General features: G+C 34.5%; 1 protein-coding gene across 1 annotated transcript; it reads left to right on the forward strand.

The window, feature by feature from the left end:
- The first annotated feature begins 16586 nt into the window (after window positions 1-16586).
- LOC110707110 (tryptophan aminotransferase-related protein 1-like) lies at window positions 16587-22068 on the forward strand. Its single transcript, XM_021885130.1, has 5 exons — window positions 16587-16760; window positions 18054-18384; window positions 20171-20451; window positions 20923-21275; window positions 21413-22068. Exons 1-5 carry the CDS (start codon window positions 16618-16620, stop codon window positions 21589-21591), a joined length of 1287 nt encoding a protein of 428 aa, XP_021740822.1. The 5' UTR covers window positions 16587-16617; the 3' UTR covers window positions 21592-22068.
- Window positions 22069-22479: the final 411 nt, after the last annotated feature.

The raw sequence follows: 22479 nt of genomic DNA on the forward strand, positions 1-22479 counted from the left end.
TTTTCACCCAGCCGGATGGGAAGATCTATGCTTCCTACCAGATGCACTACCCCTCCCCCAAAACCAACTAGTGGGTGAAGCGCCTGGTGCATGTTACTAGGTTTGTACTTGAGCTTGGTCAAGCACTGATAGCTAATCAGGTCAGACGAGCTCCCGGTATCTATAAGGATCCGGCCAACCCTCTGATTGGCAACTTTACATTCGATGACTATGGGATCATCGTGAGGCCGCCTGACCTTGCCTCGGTCCTTTTCAGAAATAAGGACCTCAGGAAAGGTGTCTTTCAACGCCTGGCCCTCATCCACTGAGTTGACCAGCTTCCTGATGTTATCTTTGGTGCCCCTAATGGTGGGGCCCCCTCCGGCAAAACCGCCTGCTATGGTGAAGATAGTTTCTTCATCCGTCTCAGAGTTGGTAAGCACAGGCTTTGCCGTCTGCCCCTTCTTTGCCTGGGCATTATTCTTGGCTTTGGGCAGATAGGACTTCAGAGCCCCCTCATCAGCCAGACGGTCTAGTAGCCGCCTGAGGCTATAGCAACCATTAGTGTCGTGGCCGACATCCTCATGGTATTGGCAGTATTTTCTTTTGTCCCGGTTGTTTACAGGACTTTTCATCGCAGCCGGTTTCTCGAGAGACATCCGGTTTTTGATCTCCATGAGGATGGAGGAGCAGTCCTTCGTGAACTCGTACTTGGGAACGTACGGTTCAGATTTCCGTCTGAGCTTTTGAGCCGGCTGACCAAGTCGGTCTGCCACCCAGACCTCTTTTCTCTTCCTTTCTTCCTTTTTCGCCGGCTGTTGCTGTTGCCGGCTATCTTTTCTGTCGGATTTTTTGGAATCCGACAGCTGCTTCAAAGCGCAAAGCTCCGTCGCCTGTATATAGGCTTCAGCTTCCATTAACGCCTCTTGAAGGGTGGCTACCCTTTTTCGGACGAGGTCGAACTTAAAGGTCGACCCATCCTTCAGACCCTTACAGAAGTCTGTGTAAGCAACTTCGTCAAACAGTCCTTGAATCTGAATTCTCATCAGATTGAACCGTCTGACGTAGGACCGGAGGCCTTCTCTGTCACCCTGCTGTATTGCCCTAGGTCAAGGCTAGTCTTTTTAGCAGGGATATTCATTGAAAAATTGGACGTAAATAAGTACGCCAAGGTTCTGAAGTTGTTGATGCAGGCGGCTGGTAGATTACCAAACCACCGTTGGGCAATGCCCTTCAGGGTAGCCGGGAAGCATCGGCACCAGACGACATCGTCCAACTCCTGTAGGTACATGAGGTTAGAGTAGGCCATTAGGTGGTCTTCTGGGTTGGAGGTACCATCGTAGGCCCCTACCAACACGTTTTTAACCTTAGCCGGCTATGCCGCCTGGGTTATCTCGGGGGAGAACGTTGTGGGTTGTTCTCCCAGATTTAGCAGGCGCAGCTGCTAGTCCATGGGCTGGTACGGCTGTTGCACATGCCCACCAAAGAGACCCGGTTGGGTGAAAAGGGATCTACCCAGTCCATTTGGCGAACCAAATAGACCAGGCTGAATCACTTTGGGTCCAGACCGGGCGGAGGGCTCGCCCGTCTGACTCCCTAGGCTTGTTCCCGTACGCCTGTTAGAGGTGTCACGGAAACTGTCTAGGAAGGTCGACGTTGAGGCCGACGCAGATGCTTGACTTCTCTTTTCCTGGAGAAACGTCCGGGCATCAGAGAAAATCTTCTTGGAACCATCTGGTTGTAAGTGCCGGATGGGTTTCCTAAGTTCCGCTTGAGGGAAGCGGAGCCTGTTTGGATCGAACTTGAGGCCCTCCCCCTCCTTTGGCTTTGGGTGAGGGGTAGGGACCTGATCTTTGATCATCTTCTTCCCAGAGGAAGGCTTCTTGGCCGGCTGACTCTTTTTGGGAGTAGCTGACCGAATAAGGTTCTTGATCTCGCCCTTGAAACTATTCATGAAGGTCATGAGTTCGTTCCTGGTGACGGGAGCAGAACCTTCTGCCGCCTGGGCAGCTCCAACCGGGTTGCCGGCTGAGTTGCCTGGAGCAGCTTGGTTGTTATCCCGTTCCTTCTTATCTCTGGAACGAGTGTGTTTTGTTCTGAAGGACCCGTCTGGGGCCACATAGGTGTTGACTTCATAGTCGTCACCACTTTCATGGTCCGTCTGGACCTCAGGCTCAACCGATGGCCGCTTGTCCTGATCCGGTGGTACAGGGTTAGAAGTCATCTCAGAAGTACTCTCCCCACAAACGACGCCAAATGTTTCGGGGTTTTTTTATGTGTCCTATGGGAGAGTTACAGTTCCGAGAATGCCCTTCACCGCTTGTACATGCAAAACCACGAAGTCTCCGGTTGGTTGGAGCTCCGCCACCGACGATCAAGTCAATAACGTACAGGAGGAAAAGTGTGCACAAATAGTGAAATTACTTCTCACGTAATGGGAGAATTCTGCAATTAATATTGCTCGAGATTGGTGTTTTTGTATTTATGAATGAATTGAATGCCCCATTAATGAGGGTCCTTCCACTATTTATAGTGGAGAGCCTTGGTTCCCCATTTAGGGTTCATTGGACACGTGTCAGCAGGGGATTGGAGCCCTGCTGACCAATGGCTGGGTGCCACGTGTCACTGGGCCATTGGGCCACGTGTCTGGGGTATTTTTTACCCCAAACAATACTACCTTGGAATTAATTAATCAAAGCCTAGCATGCTTCCACGTACTCAAATAACTACTAAGTACGCGAACGTACCTTGAATACGATCTCAAAATCGCCACGACTAAATAAAATTACTCACTTGAAAAAATCCTACAATCCAAAATTACAAAGAGACATTAATACCTATTCCACACAAATTTCCAGCAATATATAAACTCTTTAAATCACTCATAAACCCTCTAAAACAAGCTAAAATTTAATTTAAAACCCTTACTTTTATTCCCAATTAATAGATAAGTAAAAATCCTTTCAATAAACATAACTATAGCTTATATAAAAAAAATTCCAGCTTTATTAAATCATCTAAAATTGCTGTAATTGTGTTTTAAAACACTTATTTCAATAATTTAATGGAAAAATTGCTTTAAATAATACCACCTTTCACCCGTCCGCTAAAAACAAGTCGACCTTTTGATTATTTCTAAATAATACCACCTTTACCTAGTATCCTCTTTAAACAAGTTTATTTAACCTGCAACCTGAATGACCGGTTGACAATTTTGTTTTATTTTTATAAATTCGTTTTAACACTTTAATAATCTCTTAATTAAAACTTTAATTATTATTATTTTAACATATTATCATAATTATTAATATATTAAAAATAATAATTACCTCTTCTTCCCTCTTCCTCAATTACCTCCCTGCTTCAAAAATTAAAATTACCTCCCTGCCGGAGCTTCCCCCTCCTCCTGCCAAACACCAACCTGCCGGAGCTCCACCCTCCCCCTGCCGATCCCAGCCGCCCTTCTCCAACCTTGTCAGCCCCACTTCCTTCCCCGCCGGCGAAATCCCACTCTTTTTCCATATAACCAAACAACAACCCCCTTTCCTCTTTCCTCTTTCCTTTCCCCATCCCCCTTTCCTCTTTCCTGTAATCTTGCCCTTCCTCCTCCATGAATCCGGGCGACCCTTGCTTTTCGGCAGCCTCTTCCCTTTATTTTTCATTTTCTCTTAACCTTTCTTTTACCTTTATTTCCCTTCCATTAATTGATAACTAAGCTTATTTCATTAATTCATCCATCGATATCGACAACAAAAATCCCAATGACAAAAACCGACCACCCCAACAAACCCCAACCCACCGTTAAAATCCGACTCCACCTCCCCTCGAAAAACCCGATGGCCACCACCCCAACTCACCCCAAAAATCCGACTCCACCTGCCCTCACAAAAATCAACCGCCCTAACTCACAAAACACTCTCCCACGAAAATCCCCACCCAAGAAACCCTAGCTTTCGTATGTGGTTTTTAGGTGGGTGGGTCGGGTTTCGGGGGAGATTTTGAAGAGGGTCGTGGGTCGACGATGGCTACGGTCTGGCTGGGAAGAGAAGAGGTGGTGTGGTAGTTTCAGGCGAAAAAGGAGAGAGGTTGTGTAAGGGTGGTTGGGTGGAGTAAAGGGTGTGGCGTGGTGTTTTTGGTGGTGGGGGTGGGAGGGGTGGTGATTTTGGTGGTGGGGGTGGGAGGGGTGATGATTTCGGTGGTGGGGGAGGTATTGATGATGGCCGAGGGGGTAAGGGGCAGGGAGGGGGCTAGCTGTGGTGGGAAGGAAGGGGATGGTGGTGGCTGATGGAATTAGGGTCTTGGGGTAGTGGTGGGGGCTGTTGGTGGTGGGGTTGTGTGGTAGTTTCGGGCTGTGGGGGTAGGGTGGGGTGGGCAGTGGTGGTCGAAAATGGAAGGGGCAGTTCTGGTGGTAGGGACGGGGTGAGGGTGCGCCGGGGTATTTAATGGTGGTGGAGATGGGGTGGTTTAAGTGGGTGGACCATTGAAATGGGTAAGGAGGATGAAAGAAGGTGGGAGAATTATTATTTTTTTTAAATAAAATAAAATAAAATAATAATCTTTTAAAAATTAAAAATATTAAAAAAAAAATTTTAATTATATTTTTAGACCTACAAAATGATGACACGTGTCTATACAACCTATTAATCAGGTTACCAACAGGTTACAACTTGTTTAAAGCGGATACTAGGTAAAGGTGGTATTATTTAGAGATAATCAAAAGGTCGACTTGTTTTTAGCGGACGGGTGAAATGTGGTATTATTTAAAGCAATTTTTCTTAATTTAAATCACCCATAAATAATTTCCATCAATATACATAAACTTAGAAACCAAAATCTAAAAATTTGGGGCTTTTTAATTCAAAACCAAATCTGAAAATTATATACAAAATACTTATTATCAAACATCATAAAATTCATCACAAAACCCAAAATCAATAATTAAATACAGGTGGATTGAATTAAAAATCAAAAAAGAACAAATTATACTTTTTTCTTTGTTCTTGAAGGTGTGCGCACAGCACCACCACGACAAGGCTGCTGCCGCGCTTGCCGGTCGGTGCTGCTGCTACCGGCGCTCGCTGGTGGTGGTAGCCGATCGGGTGGTGGCCAGCCAGTGGTGGTGTATGTGTAGGTGGTGATGAAACAAAATAAAAATAAAGGGGAAGGGGAAAATAAGAGAAAATAAGAGGAGAGAGAAAGAGAGTGTTACCTTGGGTATTCTCCACCTTGGGCAAGGTTCAATTTGCCCATGTGATGGGTATTTATACCTCCTCTCTAAACCCTCCTACTTAAAATCCCCTTTCTACCCTTAATGATCCCTTCTCCTATTCAAACTAGTATTTTGGCTTTCTTTAAAAAATTGTTGACTTTAAAATTTCCTTTTATAAAATAATATGCCCCAAAGTTTCCAAATAATGAAATAAAATATTTTCAAGATTATTAAATAATTAAAAATAAACTTTTAATTAAAATAATTCTTTTTAAATTAATGAAACACCATAAATAATTCATTTCGAATTATTTAAATAATTTAAGGAATACTTATTTAAGTTAGAATACGTATAAAAATACGGGGTATTACATATACCCAAATGAAATATTTCTGAATATCTTTTATCAATTTTATATTTTGTAATATTATTGTCAAAAAATTTTAACAGTTGTGCATTGCATGGAATTTTAACCTAGTATAATTTAAGAGCAAGTTAATGGGGTTTCTCCAAAACCTCAATTCTCAATTCTCATGCATTTTTTTTTTTTTTGCACTATCCTCCAAATAACTTCCACCTTTTATAAACAAAAAACAAAACAAAAAAAAATCGAAATAACTTCCACTTCTACTATTTTTTTTTCTTCCCTATTAACGTATTCTATCTATTTTATTCAATATTACCAAATAATATAAGCAAAAAAAAAAATCACAAAAAATTACCTATTTTAATATACTCATATCATCCAATTTGCTTTTAGAAACCCCAAAATTACATGGAATCTATATTATTATTGCACATTTTTTCCTAACTTTTCCGAATAACACATCAAAATCAATCTTTAAATTATGTGTACTTCATTTAAAAAAAAAAAATACAACCACCATGAGATCCACTATTTATAATACTAACGTGGTTACCTGTATAACACTGAATGGATAACCCCTATAAAATTGATGAAATAACTCCCATAATAGCTGGCCACACAGTGTGACTAGCCACATATAAGAGTTAGTTACCATATAAAATATAATAATAATAATAATAATTTTTGTTAGGGTAATGCTATATGCAAATATGCAGCCCTAAGGGCTACATATAAGCATTTAATATACTTCGTTTTTTAGTATTAAGTTGGGAATTTATCAATAATTCACGAGTAAATTGGTCTGGTGTATTAAATGTAAAGTTTATGTCTTTTCCTTTTTACTTTTAGCTTCTCATATGCAGCCTTGCATATATTTTTTTCCTTTTTATTATTGGATTTTTTGTAATATTATTCTGTAAAATATATATCCCGTGCATTGCACAGGTACACTCTAGTGAATTATTAATTTAGCAGTTTTCAGGCTTAAAAATAATTACTGATGGTTAATTATTTAAATTCCTACAAGTGTATTATCTAGCTCACATTTGATTTTGAATAAAAAAAAGTTCTTAGACTCTATTCTCTTCAATTAATTTGAACTTGCTTGAGTTAATTTTAAATCATCACAATCGATTTTTATTGAGGTTTAAACCTAAAAAATTGTCCTTTTTTTTGTTTTTTTTTTAAAAGCTTCACCTGATGTACAAAAATGTTTTCTTATATTTTTCAGCTGATTTATCAAGCCATAATTGCTGATTACATACAGCTGATTTTTTCTGTAATTAGGCCACATTCACTTTCTTGATTATTGAATTTACAAATCATTCTCCCTCCATTCTTTTAATTTTATTTATCTTCGTGTTCTCTTCATCTTATTTTTTATGAACTTAAATTATGTTTACTAATTTGAAATTATTTATGTTGAACTTAAATTAATTTTACTCGATTGAAACTAATTAGACTAAACTGAAACTATTTGTACTGATTCTCTATTATATTTCTACTTTAAAATTATTACTGATTTTTACAAAACTGAAATTATTATTTCAGAATAGAAATTAATTTTACTGAACTGAAATCATATATACTGAATATTATTTTTTGAAGGTGAAGAATATAGGGCCTTGCTCTTCATATAAAATGAAGTCGTAAGTGCAAATTAGAAACATACATTGGTATTATTATATAGTTTAATATGCACCATGTGGTGGGGATAAGAAATGATAAAAGTAAAAATTATCTTTATCATAAAAGGAATGAAGCAAAAGTAAGAATATTAAAAAAAAAAAAAAAAAAAAAAGAAGTAAGAAGATAAAAAAAAAAAGAACGGAGAGAGTACAACATACTTAAGAATCTTATATAATTAAAGATGAATTTTACTAATTCACTAGTACTTTGTATCTTGGTTATATACGATTAATAAATTGGATTTTGACAGAATTAAAAAACAATCTTGGATTTCAACTATCAACTTAAGCCATTAAATTAGTTGACATAATATCAAAGCTTATGTGACGAACAAGAAGGTCGCATGTATGTTCAAATCTCTCATTCACATCTTTCAAAAGTGGAATATTTAGTATTGTACTAAATATGAGGGTCTTATGATGAATGAAGTTTCAACCACCAAATAAATTTTTTGGTTGAATTGGTCCTTTAACAAATTTTGTTGATTACATGGATACAAATTTGAAATACTTTTATGAACTAAAACTATCGGATTTTTACCTATCAAATTTAATACACAATGATTGTTTATATGAATTAAAGTATAAGGAAATTGACTTTATTATAATTTTTAATATAATTATTCAAATAATTTCATTGACAGTTTTTTGCGTTATGATCAGCTGACTATTCCATTATAACCATATAATGAAATTACGCTTAATAATTGGATAACAAGCTTTTGCTCTCAAATGACATACTTAATCAACAAAACATGTTATACTTAGACTCAAAGACATACGTAGTATTATTTGTTTATTATTTTGGTAGACAGTCAAAGACATATTTTATAATTAAACAAATATGATTATCTATATTTATAATTTGGTGGCTGTTTTAAATCCAAGCTAAGTATTAAGAAAAATTGATGATGACTTTCAGCAGCATTGACCTTTTAAGTATCTAGGCTGTAAGTTTATTTGCAAGCGAGTTGAGCTTCAAGTTTCCGACACTTAGCTTTCTGTTAAATTTTAAATGTATATGGGTCCAAAAAAAATCACAAGGACATCTTAAATTACAGTTGGTCCTGATATCACACTGCCTTTATGGCTTTATTTAAGAGTTTAACTAATGATTAGGAAACATTATGTTAAGGCCTTGTTCACTTCTCCTGTAAAAAAAAATGTAAAAATAATTTTAATTTAGTAAAGATTAGTAACTTTATAGAAGAAATATAATAGAGATTTAGTAAAAAAAAACTATTTTATTTCAGCAAACATAATTTTGGTTTATTAATAATAATTTCAGCTGTGTAAATAATAATTTAAGTTCTGCAAAAATAATTTAAGCTCAGTAAAAATAATTTCGGTTTAGCAAAAATAAGGTAGAGTGAACAGAGTCTAACTCGATTCTTTGTAATACTCACTAAGTAATTATTTCACAATAATACCACAATGAATTAATTACTAAACACGCACCGTGATTATTGAATCAGTAGATGTGATTCACCGTGATGAATAAATGAGCACTATTAATTGATGATTGTCAATTTTTTCAACATGTATGTATAATTGGGTATGCTCTTGTTAATGAGAGAACGGACTAGTCAATAAGATATGCATAATCTTAGATTAGAGAATACTTCAATTATTTAAAGTATAAGTACACTAAAGCATAAAGTACATATTGTTTAAGCATATGGTTGACATTTAGACAAGACTATTCAATCCGATCACTAAAACTAGGTAATAAATGTACTCCAGCGGATGTTGTGTTGTCTAGTAAAGTCGAGTAATATACTTCGTATTTACTACGAGTATTAACTATATCATCTACGTTTCAAAAAAAAAAAAGTTAATAATAATCATCTACGTACGACCAAGGAAGATATTCTTAACACATGTTATTACGTAGTATATAGTAACATGTATGGTTGCATGCAATGTATAGTCTCAATTGTCAATCATTTATTATCATTAGTTATATTCTTATCATTTCAAAATATAAGCACCCGCCATGTTATGATTAGAATTGAATTTAGACCACAATTTTACATAAACATATACTTGTACTAAATTAAACTTATTTTCTTTAACATGTAATAAAAGTTTCGGCTTTTTCATCATATACCCCTGAGTTTAACGTTATTCACCATATACTATCGAAAATTTTCAAATTCACCATATACCCTCGAATTTCACAAAAATATCACCAAATGCCCTTAATGACTAACGGCGGTGAACATCATTAGCCATAAGGGTTAATTATGCCATGTGACGACATCTGATAGGTTGATATTTAAATTATTTAATTAATTATTAAAAATAAATAAAAAAACTTAAAATGAAAAAAGAAAATCCCACCACTCCTCCACCCACCAGCCCGACCTCCCACTGTCGGGGGCTTGGTACCCAGCCTTTCCGGTTGCGCCGGCGCCGACATGCATCCCATATCCCCTTCCTAACCGATGCCGGCAATCCCAACCCTCCCTTTCCCCCAACTCACGACACCTTCCTCCCACCCGAAACCCTAGATCGAAAACCTTGAAGCACCAACAATGGCGGAATTCCTAGACCTACAAACAGATGATGGAGGTCGTATGTAATCCCAAATTTTCTCCTCTACAATCCATCAAAATCGTTCCCTAATCTCAACCATTTTTGGTCATCGACTATGCCGCCAAAATTTGGATTTACCCTTTTTGTGTTCGAATTGGAGAATAAGAGTCGCTGAAACTAATGAATTGGGCAGCAATGGTGGTGAGAAGATGCTAGTGGCAAGCATTGAAGTTGTGTGTGGCGGTGCTAATGGAGTGTCATGCGGGGGCAGCGATAGGGTTTTTGTGATATGAGCCAAAATGTGAGCATGCATGCACTGCACGTGACATCAGAGAATGAAGGAAAGGCAGCAACAACAAAAGAGAATAACGGCTAGCTGAGCTGTAATTAAGAGTTCTAGAAGAAGAATCTTTATATAACAAACTTCCTATTATTTAGCATTCTGTTATATTACAGCTAGATGAATCCAGTATGAGGGGGGATGTACTTGGCCGTTATAAAAGGCAAGCAACCTGATGTAATAGGGTATCCAGTAATCAATCAATTCCTTTCCTTCTTCTCTATCCTTCTCTATTGCTCTCAGCTGTGCACTATTCCTATTTACAGTTTGACCTCGTGAGTTCCTTTCATTTCCTCCTCTACTTCTATGTGAAAGAGGCTGGGTCTTCTGCCTCTACATTTGTGCCCTGCTTCAAACTTTGCATCACACCAGAAGCAAATTCCTCTAGCTCTTTTATCATTCATTTCTGCGGCTGTGAGAGTCTTTCTGTTCAGGTAGGGTCTGTTTATGTTTTGCTGGGCAGTATTCTGGGAAGGCTTTGGGGTAGATAGTAAGGGAGGTAAGGTTTTTTGAGGGATTTATGTGGTTATTCTGGCTTTAATTGAGGCTCTTGGAGCTTAGCTAGGCAGTGTGCCTGTTGGAGGGTAGTAGGATGGAACATTCTTACTGCTAGTTGTACCTCATCTTCTAATCCTCCCAAGTAATAACTTAAGAGATACTCAATGGGCATGCTTAGTCTACTAGCAATCTCATCAAAAGCATCATGATATTCCTGTATGCTGCTAGTTTGTTTAAGGGCCTTTAATTCTTCCATAGGGTCATCATAGAGGTCACCAAACCTACTAGTTATATCAGTCACATAGTGAGCCCAAGTTAGAGGATGATTATCTTTGGCATATGCCTGGTGCCATAACAGTGCTTTGCCCTCTAGGTGAATAGCGACCAATTTTAGCCTCTGAGACTCAGGTACATTGTCCAGTTCAAAAAATTGGTTACATTTATATAGCCATGCCTTTAAGTTTTCCCCATTAAATTTAGGAAATTCAATTTTTGTCAGTCTAGCAGAATATAAAGTTCCAGCACTGTTATCACATTTTTCTACCATGCTTTCTGAGCTACCCTCTTTTTCAATGGTTTTGTCTTGTATTAACTTGGTTACTTGCATTGACGGCCCTATAATCAGGTCATTCAAGTCTGCTATGGATTTAGTGTTCTTATCAAAATTTTCAGAGCTAAGTTTGTAAGCTTCAGTTAGTTCTTTATTCTGAGATTCAATTAAACCTTTGAGAGTTACCTCCATTTTCTGTATGTCTGAGTGAGTGGTTGTATCTCCATCATCACCCTGCTCAGTGTTCTTTCAGGGTGGCATTTCTGGTCTGAGGAAGGTGCAGCTCTGATACCAATGATGCAACCTGGATCCTTGCTACTGACTAAGATCAATGGAACCGTGTTTATGTAGATAAATAATTATACCAATCCTACCTTAATCGATTATAAGGAGTATTGGGTCACAGATTACCAGTGAATATCCGATAGAAATGAAAGGAACTCACGAGGTCAAACTGTAAATAGGAATAGTGCACAACTGAGAGCAAGAGAGAAGGATAGAGAAGAAGGAAAGGAATTGATTGATTACTGGATACCCTATTACATCAGGTTGCTTGCCTTTTATAACGGCCAAGTACATCCCCCCTCATACTGGATTCATCTAGCTGTAATATAACAAAATGCTAAATAATAGGAAGTTTGTTATATAAAGATTCTTCTTCTAGAACTCTTAATTACAGCTCAGCTAGTCGTTATTCTCTTTTGTTGTTGCTGCCTTTCCTTCATTCTCTGATGTCACGTTCAGTGCATGCATGCTCAGATTTTGGCTCATATCATTTTGCGGGTTGGGTGATGTGTGGTGGGCAAACTGGTTTTTGTGGTATGTTGGGTAATTGTGGTGGAGGTGGCTGCGGTCAAATGGTGGTCGTGGGTCTGGTGTTGTGGGTTTGTGAGGCGGTGATTTGCGAGAGGGGTTGTGTGAGAAGCAGCAGCAAAGGGGAGGGAGGGGAAATTCGGGGTGGGATATGGTGGTTCAGGGGAATTTAAGGGGCGGCATCGGCGCCGGGCTGGGTGGTTGGCGGCACCGACGCCGCGCTGGGTGGTGGGGCGGCGCCGGCAGGGATGGGGTAGGTTATTGGCTGGGGGTGGTGTAGGGGAGCGGGGAGGGTGGTGGGTTTATTTTTAATGAACTATTTAAATAATTATTTAAATATTATTAGTAAAACCAATCTAAGACTGCCATGTGGCACAATTAACCTTAATGACTAACTCCGTTAGTCCCGTTAGTCATTAAAAGCATGTTGTGATATTTTTGTAAAACTAAGTGGTATATGATGAATTTGAAAATTTTCGATGGTATATGGTGAATAAAGTTAAAACTCATGGGTATATGGTGAAAAAGTCATAAAAATTTTATTATGTGTTTATCTAATCTAGATGTCTACTTTATTTTAAAGGTTTTTTTTAAAAAAATTATTAATTTATTCATTCCTAAAAAGTTTGAAATAACTCTTATGAATAGTATGTGAACAATTACCCTCTAAAATGTTTATTTACTTATTTGTCCTCATTAATGTTAATTATTTCTTTTTTGAACTCTTAAGAATAATGTGCGGACATTTATACCCTTAAAAGTATTTATTTACATATTTCCCTAATTAATACTGCCAATAATTTAATTTGTGATAAGGCCCAAATTGAAAAAGCTCTTTAAATATGGCTAGTTATAGCGCATGCATCGCGCGAGTTAGCCTTCCTAGTTATGATAAAAATTAACACTTAAAGTCATTAACTATTGATGTATGTCAATAACATATTCTCATAAACATTGACTAATTGGTGAATTACAATTTTTAACACACGAAATATAATAACAGTATATTCAGATAGCATAGGATTAAAGACACTTATATTCAGATTAGCATAGGAGTAGTATGTGTATGTGTGTTGAATCTAGCTAGATGTTGTTAATACCTTCACAAAGCATTAATTGGTAACAAATGTTTGTTAAGTGACATAGCATCCAATTAAATTGGAATGAGGCCAGGAGCAAAAAATCAATCAAATATACGACCAAATAAAAGAGAAACTATTATTAACCTAGCTATAATTATATACTCTGTATTACTTAAGTGATTGCAATAAGTGATTGTCAATGACGAATTGACCAAACTAAATGACATTAATTAGCGCCTTATGAAAAAACATGTCTATGTATTCCACGCACGAAAAATTACAAAAAACAATTAACTACAATAAATAGTAACATCCAACAGCATACGACAAATTAAAGATTTTTGAAAAAGATGTATTATTGTCACCATCTGCTAAAGTTGCTAATTATATTTTCTCATCTTTATCTACTAATAGATTGCTTCATATACGTGTTGTTATAGCCATCTTGAACATGTTGATTGGTTAAGAGGTAGAATAAACATAAATTCAGAAACATCCAGTGTAATTGGAAATATAAGCGAATAAAATCAATCAACATTTAATGAAATGATAAATCTTTTGACACTCAATCAATATTCGCGCATGTGCATGTGTGACCTAATTGCATGATATACAAGCTGATAATTGTACTTATTGCAATCCACATAAGACATTGTTAATTAAGAGTTTGACCACATAATTATTGAGACATGATAAAATTACTATCTATATAATTGGTTCGAATATACATGTATAACCTTAAGGTTGTGCGTGTCCAGCTCACAAGATTTTAAATTATTTGAACTTAACTAAATCTATAGGAACTTATCTAAATTTATCATAACTTAATTAAGCTTACATCACATGCATTTGAACTTTTATAGAATTTACTTGAACATATTTTAGCTCTAAACTAATCATCTATTAATCCTAATAATTATCAGAATTAATATGAACTAAGTTTTTCTAAATTTAGTTAACGTTCATCTTGGTCAAACAATCATTTTTTTTTTCTTTTTTAAGAAAACAATCATATGAAGAAATAAAAGTTTGTTAAAAATGATCAATTAAAAAAGTTACTTAGATGAATGAAATGGAAACAATAAACATGTAGTCCACTTACAATTTCAAATATGATTAATTATGATTTACAAGACTCATAATTTAATTAAAAACAAAATACTATGTATCACAATTCAAACAAGATGAAACCAAAATTTGAACTCATAGCTTTTGAAATTATTGTAATTTCACTAGCTAAAGTATTTTGTTCCTATTTATTTAAGTCCCATTCACTTCACCTTATTTTTGCTAAACTGAAATTATTTTTACTGAACATAAATTATTTTTGCTAAACTGAAATTATTTTTGCTGAACTGAAATTATTTTTATTGATTTTCTATTATATTTCTTCTTTATAGTTACTGAATTTTACTAAACTGAACTGAAATTATTTTTACTAAACTGAACTTATTTTTACTGAATTGAAATTAATTATAATAAACTGAAATTATTTTTAAAGTGAAGTGAACAGGGCCTTAATAAATTTATTTATTTGGGGTTTGAAAATGTGACTTGGAAAAAGCAAGGGGTTTTTTTGTTCACACAATTCAGCCTAGAGGATCAGCACCAAAAAAAAAAAAAAAAAAAAAAAAAAAAAAAAAAAAAAAAAAAAACCACTTTTGAAATGGATCAATTATCAGGCTATGTTCGATTCACATGATCTGATCTGATTTGATATGTTCTTATCTGATTTTCATATTTGACTAAATATTGACCTAATTCATACACTAATCCATACTATAAATAATTATTAAATGAGATGTCATTAGATTCAGATTAATATGTACTTTCCAAAATATGAAATTTTCATAATTTTTAAATTACGAAAATTAAAGATATTCGATGATAAATAAACGAAAATAAAAGATAATATTTGATTTACTTTGATATTAGCCAATCTGATTATTTCTGAAATAAGTTGAACTAAATATAGCCTTACTCTAACCCACCTTACCCTCTTGACTGTTGACTTGTTGAGTCTACTAGCTAGTGTATTGGTCCATCAAGTCCTTCAATAAAATATAATTTTCTATATTTCTCAATTATAAGCAAAATAGAGATTCACAATTTTGTGGCTTTATTTGAGATTCATTAACATCCTTTGTTGATATTAGATAAGAGCAACTTCAATTGAAATATTAAGGATTTGATTGCAATAATAATGATATGTAGATCTACAATCTACAATAATATGTGGATTTGCTTGCAGCTTCAATGGTAAATGTTAAGGGGTACTAAGATTTTTAAAATTAGGTCGATATCACATCCTCGCCCTTGCCTTTTATATTTTTGCAACACAATCCTATGAGATACAGTGTTAGAAATATATGTACAAATTAAAGAATATATTGATAACTATATATGAAAGTAATAATCCTATAAATAAGAAATTAATTAATAAGTATGATATTAATACTAAAAAGCCAGATTTAGGCAAATGTTCATAAAATATAATCACAAAACATATATATATATATATATATATATATATATATATATATATATTTGACAACACACAGTATATTATAATTTGGCTACAAAATAACCCTCCAAATATCTGGGATTTTTTTATGTTCCTTGTAATTTTAATTAGTAGGAATAAGCATCCATGACTAAAAATCATTTTTAATCAATATTCTGTACTTTGTAAGAAAATCAATAACTCCAAATAAAAACTAAAACAATGAATCGGTGTAATGATCCATTTTAGTCGATAAAAATATTCAAACTTAAATCTAATCGATCAATTGATGTCAAGGTCTTACCTGAATTTAAGTACGTCATATATGAACTTGAGCTTAATTAAATTTCATCCACATCAGTGTTTTTATAATGACGATTATTTCTCCCACCAATAATTAACATATAATTAGCATATACTTAGGAGGAGTTTGGTTCATTAAATTGAAATGAATTGATATGGAATCTCATGCTAAAGAGAAATGAATTATAGCTTCATTCTAATTCATTGTAAATGATCCAACCAAACGACTTCTTAGTATAAACATACACATCACTTTTATTTTTACACAATTTCATCCAAAATATCACATAAAAATGCAGGAAATCTTCTAATTAGGTATTAAATAATATCAGTAAAAGCACTATAAAAATATTTAATTGGTCAAATCTCCCACTGATCTCATTCACACTTAACAAAAAACAGTTTCCTCAAATTACTTCACAGCTTCGCACTATCATCATGATTTACATGCCAGATCACAATATGTAAAAGTATCACGTGGGATTTGATGAAAAGAGTAATTAAATTACTAAAAATAAATTCATCAAACATGAAATAATTATAATTGAATAAATTTAGAAAGAAAAAATAATAGACAATGTAAAATATCCGAAAATAAAAATGAGTACTACCAAAGTATAGTAAGTTGGTGATTTATTAAATATTACTCTTGTCACACTTTTTTCCCTATAAATAGGCTGAAGCTAAGGTTCTTAGAATCAACATAAAACTCATTTTCAGTACTAAATAATATTGAGAAAGAAAATATGTGTCTTACTGAGGAAAAGCAGAAAAGTAATAATACTACTACTGCTAATCATACTAATGGCAATGGTAATTGCAATGGTAACGGTGTTGTTAAGAGTAATGGTAATTGCAATGGCAACGATGTTGTCATTAGCCTTGATCGGTTAGTTTTTTTGTTCATCTGTTCGTTTTTTTAATTTTTTTTTTTTTTTTTTTTTTTTTTTGGGAGTTACCGTAACATCACTTGCTTGACAATTTCTTGTTAATATATATACCACATATATATGTTATTCAAAGGGAGAATTTCTAAGTAATTTGGTATGGATTTTACCATGCATGCATACATCAAAGTACATATATTCAATTAGATTATAAGTTGTTACATGTATTCAGATATACATAGTGTTTTTTGTACTTTTTAAATGAGCAAAAATTATCAAGAGAGTGGAACAAAACACCTTAAATTCATCCTCCAATTTCAAAATTGAAGTTACTTTTTTTTATCAATCACTTCAATACTAATTTAATGTAATTGTAGTTTTATCCATCCGCAAAATTTCTCTTGTTATAAAAATTATACGGAATATCTTTTTTTTATCATATGACCAAAATTATTGTAATATCAAACATAAACTCACCTTTTTATTTTCTTTACATTTATAACGTAGAAGTATTACTTAACTATAACTCCGTATCATATGTAAGATGCGTTTTATTCACCTCATTTTTAATTATTTGAGCTAATCTTATCTTATCTTATATAAACTTAGTTGTAAATTAAACTTGGATAATCCTTATTAACTCATTTTAAAACTTAATTAAGGATTTATTTTTAGGGACATGCGTATCATCCTCTCCAAATTACTCTGGACATCATTCTGGTAACATGCATTGGATAAAAATTAATGTGTAGAGATTCTACAAGAAAATTAGTTCAATGCATAATTAATCTGTCGAGATTCTACAAAAAAATTAGTTCAATGCATGCATGAAAGGAAAATTACAACAAAAATTGAACTATTTACAGAAATAATCTCCATCAAATGAAAATTAAAAGAGATCATTTTCTTCTTATAGATCGAAATATTATCTCTTTTCTTTTCTTATCTGTTTTCTTTCAAAATGCATGCATTGTTTAGCTATCCTTATATGCAATTATGCACACTTTATAACTATACGTCATAAAATATTAAATACTTGCACCAAAAAGAAAAAATAAATATTAAATATTTATATACTCCATTTGTTTCTTAAACTTTTGGACCGTTTCTTATTATTTTCGCTATTTATTTATTTTTTGTTCTTTTTCTTAAAGAAATTCTATTACTTTACCTAACTTGACCCATTTTGTTAATCTAGTTTTCTTATATTACATTATTGCACGTGAATTTTTTTTTTTTTTTTTTGGTTACTTACCAATATGTTTTATTCATTTGATTTTTGTTTTGGAATACAGAGGTGATCCAAAGATCTACTACACATTTTGGAAGAATGTGGATGATAAGTGCAAAGTGACCATTAAGGCGTCGGACCTTATGAGCTACTTTGCTGATTTCGATGAGGGTGGCGTCTTCTACCAGCTGCCGGAGTTTAGTGAAGCCGTGCACCAGGTGCACCGCGTGGTGGGGAATGCTGTGACCGAAGGCCGGTACATCATTGGAGGAACAGGATCATCTCAATTGTTCTCCGTGGCCCTTTGTGCCTTAGCATCCACTGTGAACGTAACACCAAATAATAATATGAAGAAAAAGCAAATTCCCGTTGTTTGTGCTGAGCCCTATTACTCGGTAACTATTTTTTTTGCCCCTTTTTTTTTGGCATGGTAAAAGAGAATAGGTAACACTTATCCTAGGTGCATAAAATTATTTACGACAACTTTTATAATATTAACCCATTATAGGAGGACTCGAACATGCAATCCGTGTGTTTAGAGGTGGGAGTTCTACCACTTGGCTCTTAATTAATAACCCACCTATATTAGTTGATCAAACTTTTTACATAAACTCCAATAATTCTTAGAATCGAATGAAATTAATTAGCTTGATCTGTCAAATAATAGTGAAGTATAATAAATTATATGGTAGCGAGAATATAGGTTGTATCAAATGCTAATTACGAATTGTGCAGTGTGGTTTATTTTACGTGTTACAAGCCGTGTCTGTTGCTGCTACCTTTGCTTACTTAATTCTAAACATTTGCATGCAACATGTTTCAATTTCTTCCAACTTAATTTAATTTTGGCATCCATAAAAATAAGCAAAAGAACATAAATTTAATTTACTCGACTTTTCTATGATTTATTAATTCTCATTTAATTTTCTAATTATTCTATATTTAAAAAAAAATACAAGTTGCAATCATTTTTTTGAATTATTTTTCACTCTACAGTCATATATGGATAATTTTATTATATTGATCCCATCCTTCTTTATCTATCCCTTTTAACAAAAGACCAAGAACTAAAAATGTAAATGGGGAATAAATTATGTTGCACCTTTATTCTTTTTCACCATCTTTTCCCTAAATTTGTTAATTTATGCATTAATAATTATCAAAAATTAGTAAAAAGCTGTCAAATGTTAAGAATTAAGTAATGGTTAACATGTTAAGTGCTTCAAAAAGCAATTTAATGTTCGATAATGGGTCCTCTAAAAAATATTATTACAATGCAACTATATATATAGCTCATATTATTACATATATACTCATTTGTGGAAGCCACGCATTTAATGTGTTAATATATTGTAGAATGGACCGACAATATATACTACGAATATTTAATAATTTTGTCTATACGAAAAGTGGAAACATTTATGTTTGAAATTATATATTGAAGATTGAAAAATCAAATAAAGCTAAGAGAATATTGTTAATTATGAAAGTTTACTTTAAATTAACACATGCAAATTTAGATGTATGCTCTCCATATGAACAACCATGAGCACATGGTCATGTGTATAATTAGATGAAGCATTGATGATGATCATGTTGAATTGGCCGGTCGAACAACCCACTTTTTTTCATGTTATTTCAATTTATGATTTTTGCCATTTTGATAACAAGAAAATAAGGCAATTACAACTTAATCATTTTCGTCCGATAATAGAGAAGTAATCAATTAAAAATATACTGAACTAACGTTGTCTAAATTGAAGCTAAGTGACTCTAAACATAAAGTTTTACAGCTTTGTTTATGATTTTTATAGAACTGAACGGCTTGTAGTTAATTTTTTTTCCAATTATTGATCAAGATTGATACTGTAATGGCTAACTAAGTATTTTCAATGAGTGCGACTAATTTATGTTTTGCCTTTTTCTTTTGAGCTGGCTGGAATGGGCTGAGTTGAACTCTACTAAAACGGTCTGAACTGAATTGAACAGAATTGAAAATAAGTCCAAAGAATAAGGCCTAAATGTACTTAATGACGATTTCACTGATTAAAATTGATTTAGCACGCCCTCATGATAATACGTGCATGCATGTTGGCTTAATCCTAGGGTATAAGATAAGGTCATACACTACTCATAAAATGAATTTTGATGACAAGTTTCTCCTTTTCTCTTGCTTGGCAGTGCTATGAGGAAGCATTAGAGGAAGAGAAATCGGAGATATACAAATGGCAGGGAGATGCTAACACCTTTGATGAGGAAGGCCCCTACATTGAAGTGGTGACAACTCCCAACAACCCGGATGGTAGGCTCCGTGAGCCGGTGGTGAAGAAGGAAGGTGGGATGGTGATATGTGACCTTGCTTACTACTGGCCACAATATACACCCATCACCGCTCCTGCTGATTATGATGTTATGTTGTTCACCTTATCTAAGGCCACTGGCCATGCTGGTTCCCGTGTTGGGTAAGCATCAACTTTCATTATATTTACTCAGCATATATGAATTGTTTGGGATATGGTTCCTAATTTTAAAGGGTTTGTTTAGCGAAAACATTGTCATACATGAATCCCTATAGTATAAATTAGGACTAACATTTTCGATGAGCATATATAAATTAGGCTTTGATTGATTGATTGATATAAAAATATTGTACATGAGACTTGAGTTCCAAGTTAGTACATAATTACATATGCATCAATCAACTTTTGTGCCTCCTTATACATGACCATGCTTCAAATTTAATGTGTGGTAAATGGTAAGGTTAATAATTTGTACACACCGTGCTAAATAATAGTGTACTAACAGAGAAGTTAACTCTCTGAGAGTGCTTAGAATAAGGGGAATGATCTCTTTGTATATACGTGATGAAGCCTAAGAACGCAAATTTATATGTGAGATACTATCTAAAGTTGTAATTATGGTTTATATTGAAGGTGGGCGATTGTGAAAGACAAAGAAATTGCATTAAGGATGATAAAACTAATGTCATTGGTCACCATTGGAACTTGCCATGAAGGGCAACTTCGAGCAGCAAAGATACTCGAGTTTGTTGCTAATAGCTATGAGCGCCTTGCCAATGGTAAACTTGCCAATGGTAAGCTTTCCAATGGTAACCCTGAGGTGATGGAACAACCATTAGAGAAGTTTTTTGAGTTCAGCCACCGCATGTTGGCTGAGCGCTGGACAAGACTGAGAGCTGCCATCAAACGTTGCGGTGCCTTCAACTTGCCAGATTATTCCCCACAGTATTGCAAGTTCATGAAAAAGACCTCTCATCCTAATCCAGGTATAATCTTAGAATTCTAATATTTTCACATAAAAGCCTAATGAAGTAAGCATACTATGTGATATATATACTCTGCTTCAAAGTTATATGCTATTTGTTTGTAATATTTATAATTAACTCGAGTCTTCTGCTTGCAGCATATGCATGGATGGAGTTGAAAACAGGTGAAGATGCCGAAAAGCTGATGAATGAGCTAAAGATCAGAACAAGGGCAGGGCCAAAGTTTGGAGTCTCCTCAAAGTACATAAGGGTTAGCATGCTAGAGAGTGATGACACCTTCAACCAGTTCCTAGAGAGGCTCTCTACTCTTGAGTAGATCGACAGCTAGCTAGACAAGATAGCAGCAGTACTGCCAGTAGAAATAAAAGCAAACTTAAGAATAAAGAGTGGGTAGAGGCCCTAGTAGGTATGTTTTCGCGTATTTCCCCTAGTACAGGAAGCGTTTGCAATGACTACAATCTTGTCAAAGCCATTTAAATAGAAAGATGCACTCTTGATAATGAATAAGAAAAAATATATTAGTATACAAGATCAAAGGTGCGGTGCATATCTTTGATGGCGGTAAAAAATGTAGTCATTGTAAAATAGTCGTAGAAATATGATCATCCTGCAATATATATAGCGGTAATTTTTGGTTTTAGCATGGTGGTCGAGTATGATGTAGGGTTTGTTTGTTGTAAGACTTAATATTCGGTTTTATCCAAGGTTTTCTATCCTCTTCTAGTCAACTTGTTTCGTTAATCTCCTTTGATCAGCATATTTGGATTCTTTCATCTGATAGGTTCTCTGCAATGAAGTCACTGAAATTGTTGTTTTTATAAAAGCATCTATCCTTCTCCTAAATTTGCTACATGATCATGAAAAAGCCATTGTGGAAACCGTTTCAATTGCTTGCAAATTAGCAATTATTAGCCTCATTACTCTCTCATATACTTCTCTCTATAAAGGATACTGGTTCAACGATTTTAAAGACGTTGGAGTAATGTTAATGTTGATATCACCCATTGATTCATTTGTAATTTGTATTCATTTTGTTTCATTTTCCTTTCCAAAACTCAATCATCCTTAAGGTGATACTACCATTAAACTATAAATGGAGTAAAATCACAATTCAGGATATGGTTAAAGATTACGAAATTTCTCCAAAATCTTGGCAAAAATCTCCCAAACTAAATGGCCTGAGGGAAGGCAATGTCTAGTTGTC

The sequence above is a fragment of the Chenopodium quinoa genome, unplaced genomic scaffold, assembly GCF_001683475.1.
Source record: "Chenopodium quinoa cultivar QQ74 unplaced genomic scaffold, ASM168347v1, whole genome shotgun sequence".
In the NCBI taxonomy this organism is placed as follows: Eukaryota; Viridiplantae; Streptophyta; class Magnoliopsida; order Caryophyllales; family Amaranthaceae; genus Chenopodium; species Chenopodium quinoa.

What these genes read in the sequence shown, in the direction of transcription:
- LOC110707110 (XM_021885130.1), top strand. Translation starts at nt 16,618, where the DNA reads ATGTGTCTTACTGAGGAAAAGCAGAAAAGTAATAATACTACTACTGCT. An exon ending in GTTGTCATTAGCCTTGATCG is followed by an intron (nt 16,761 to 18,053) that starts GTTAGTTTTTTT and finishes TTTGGAATACAG; the next exon opens with AGGTGATCCAAAGATCTACT. An exon ending in CATGCTGGTTCCCGTGTTGG is followed by an intron (nt 20,452 to 20,922) that starts GTAAGCATCAAC and finishes TTTATATTGAAG; the next exon opens with GTGGGCGATTGTGAAAGACA.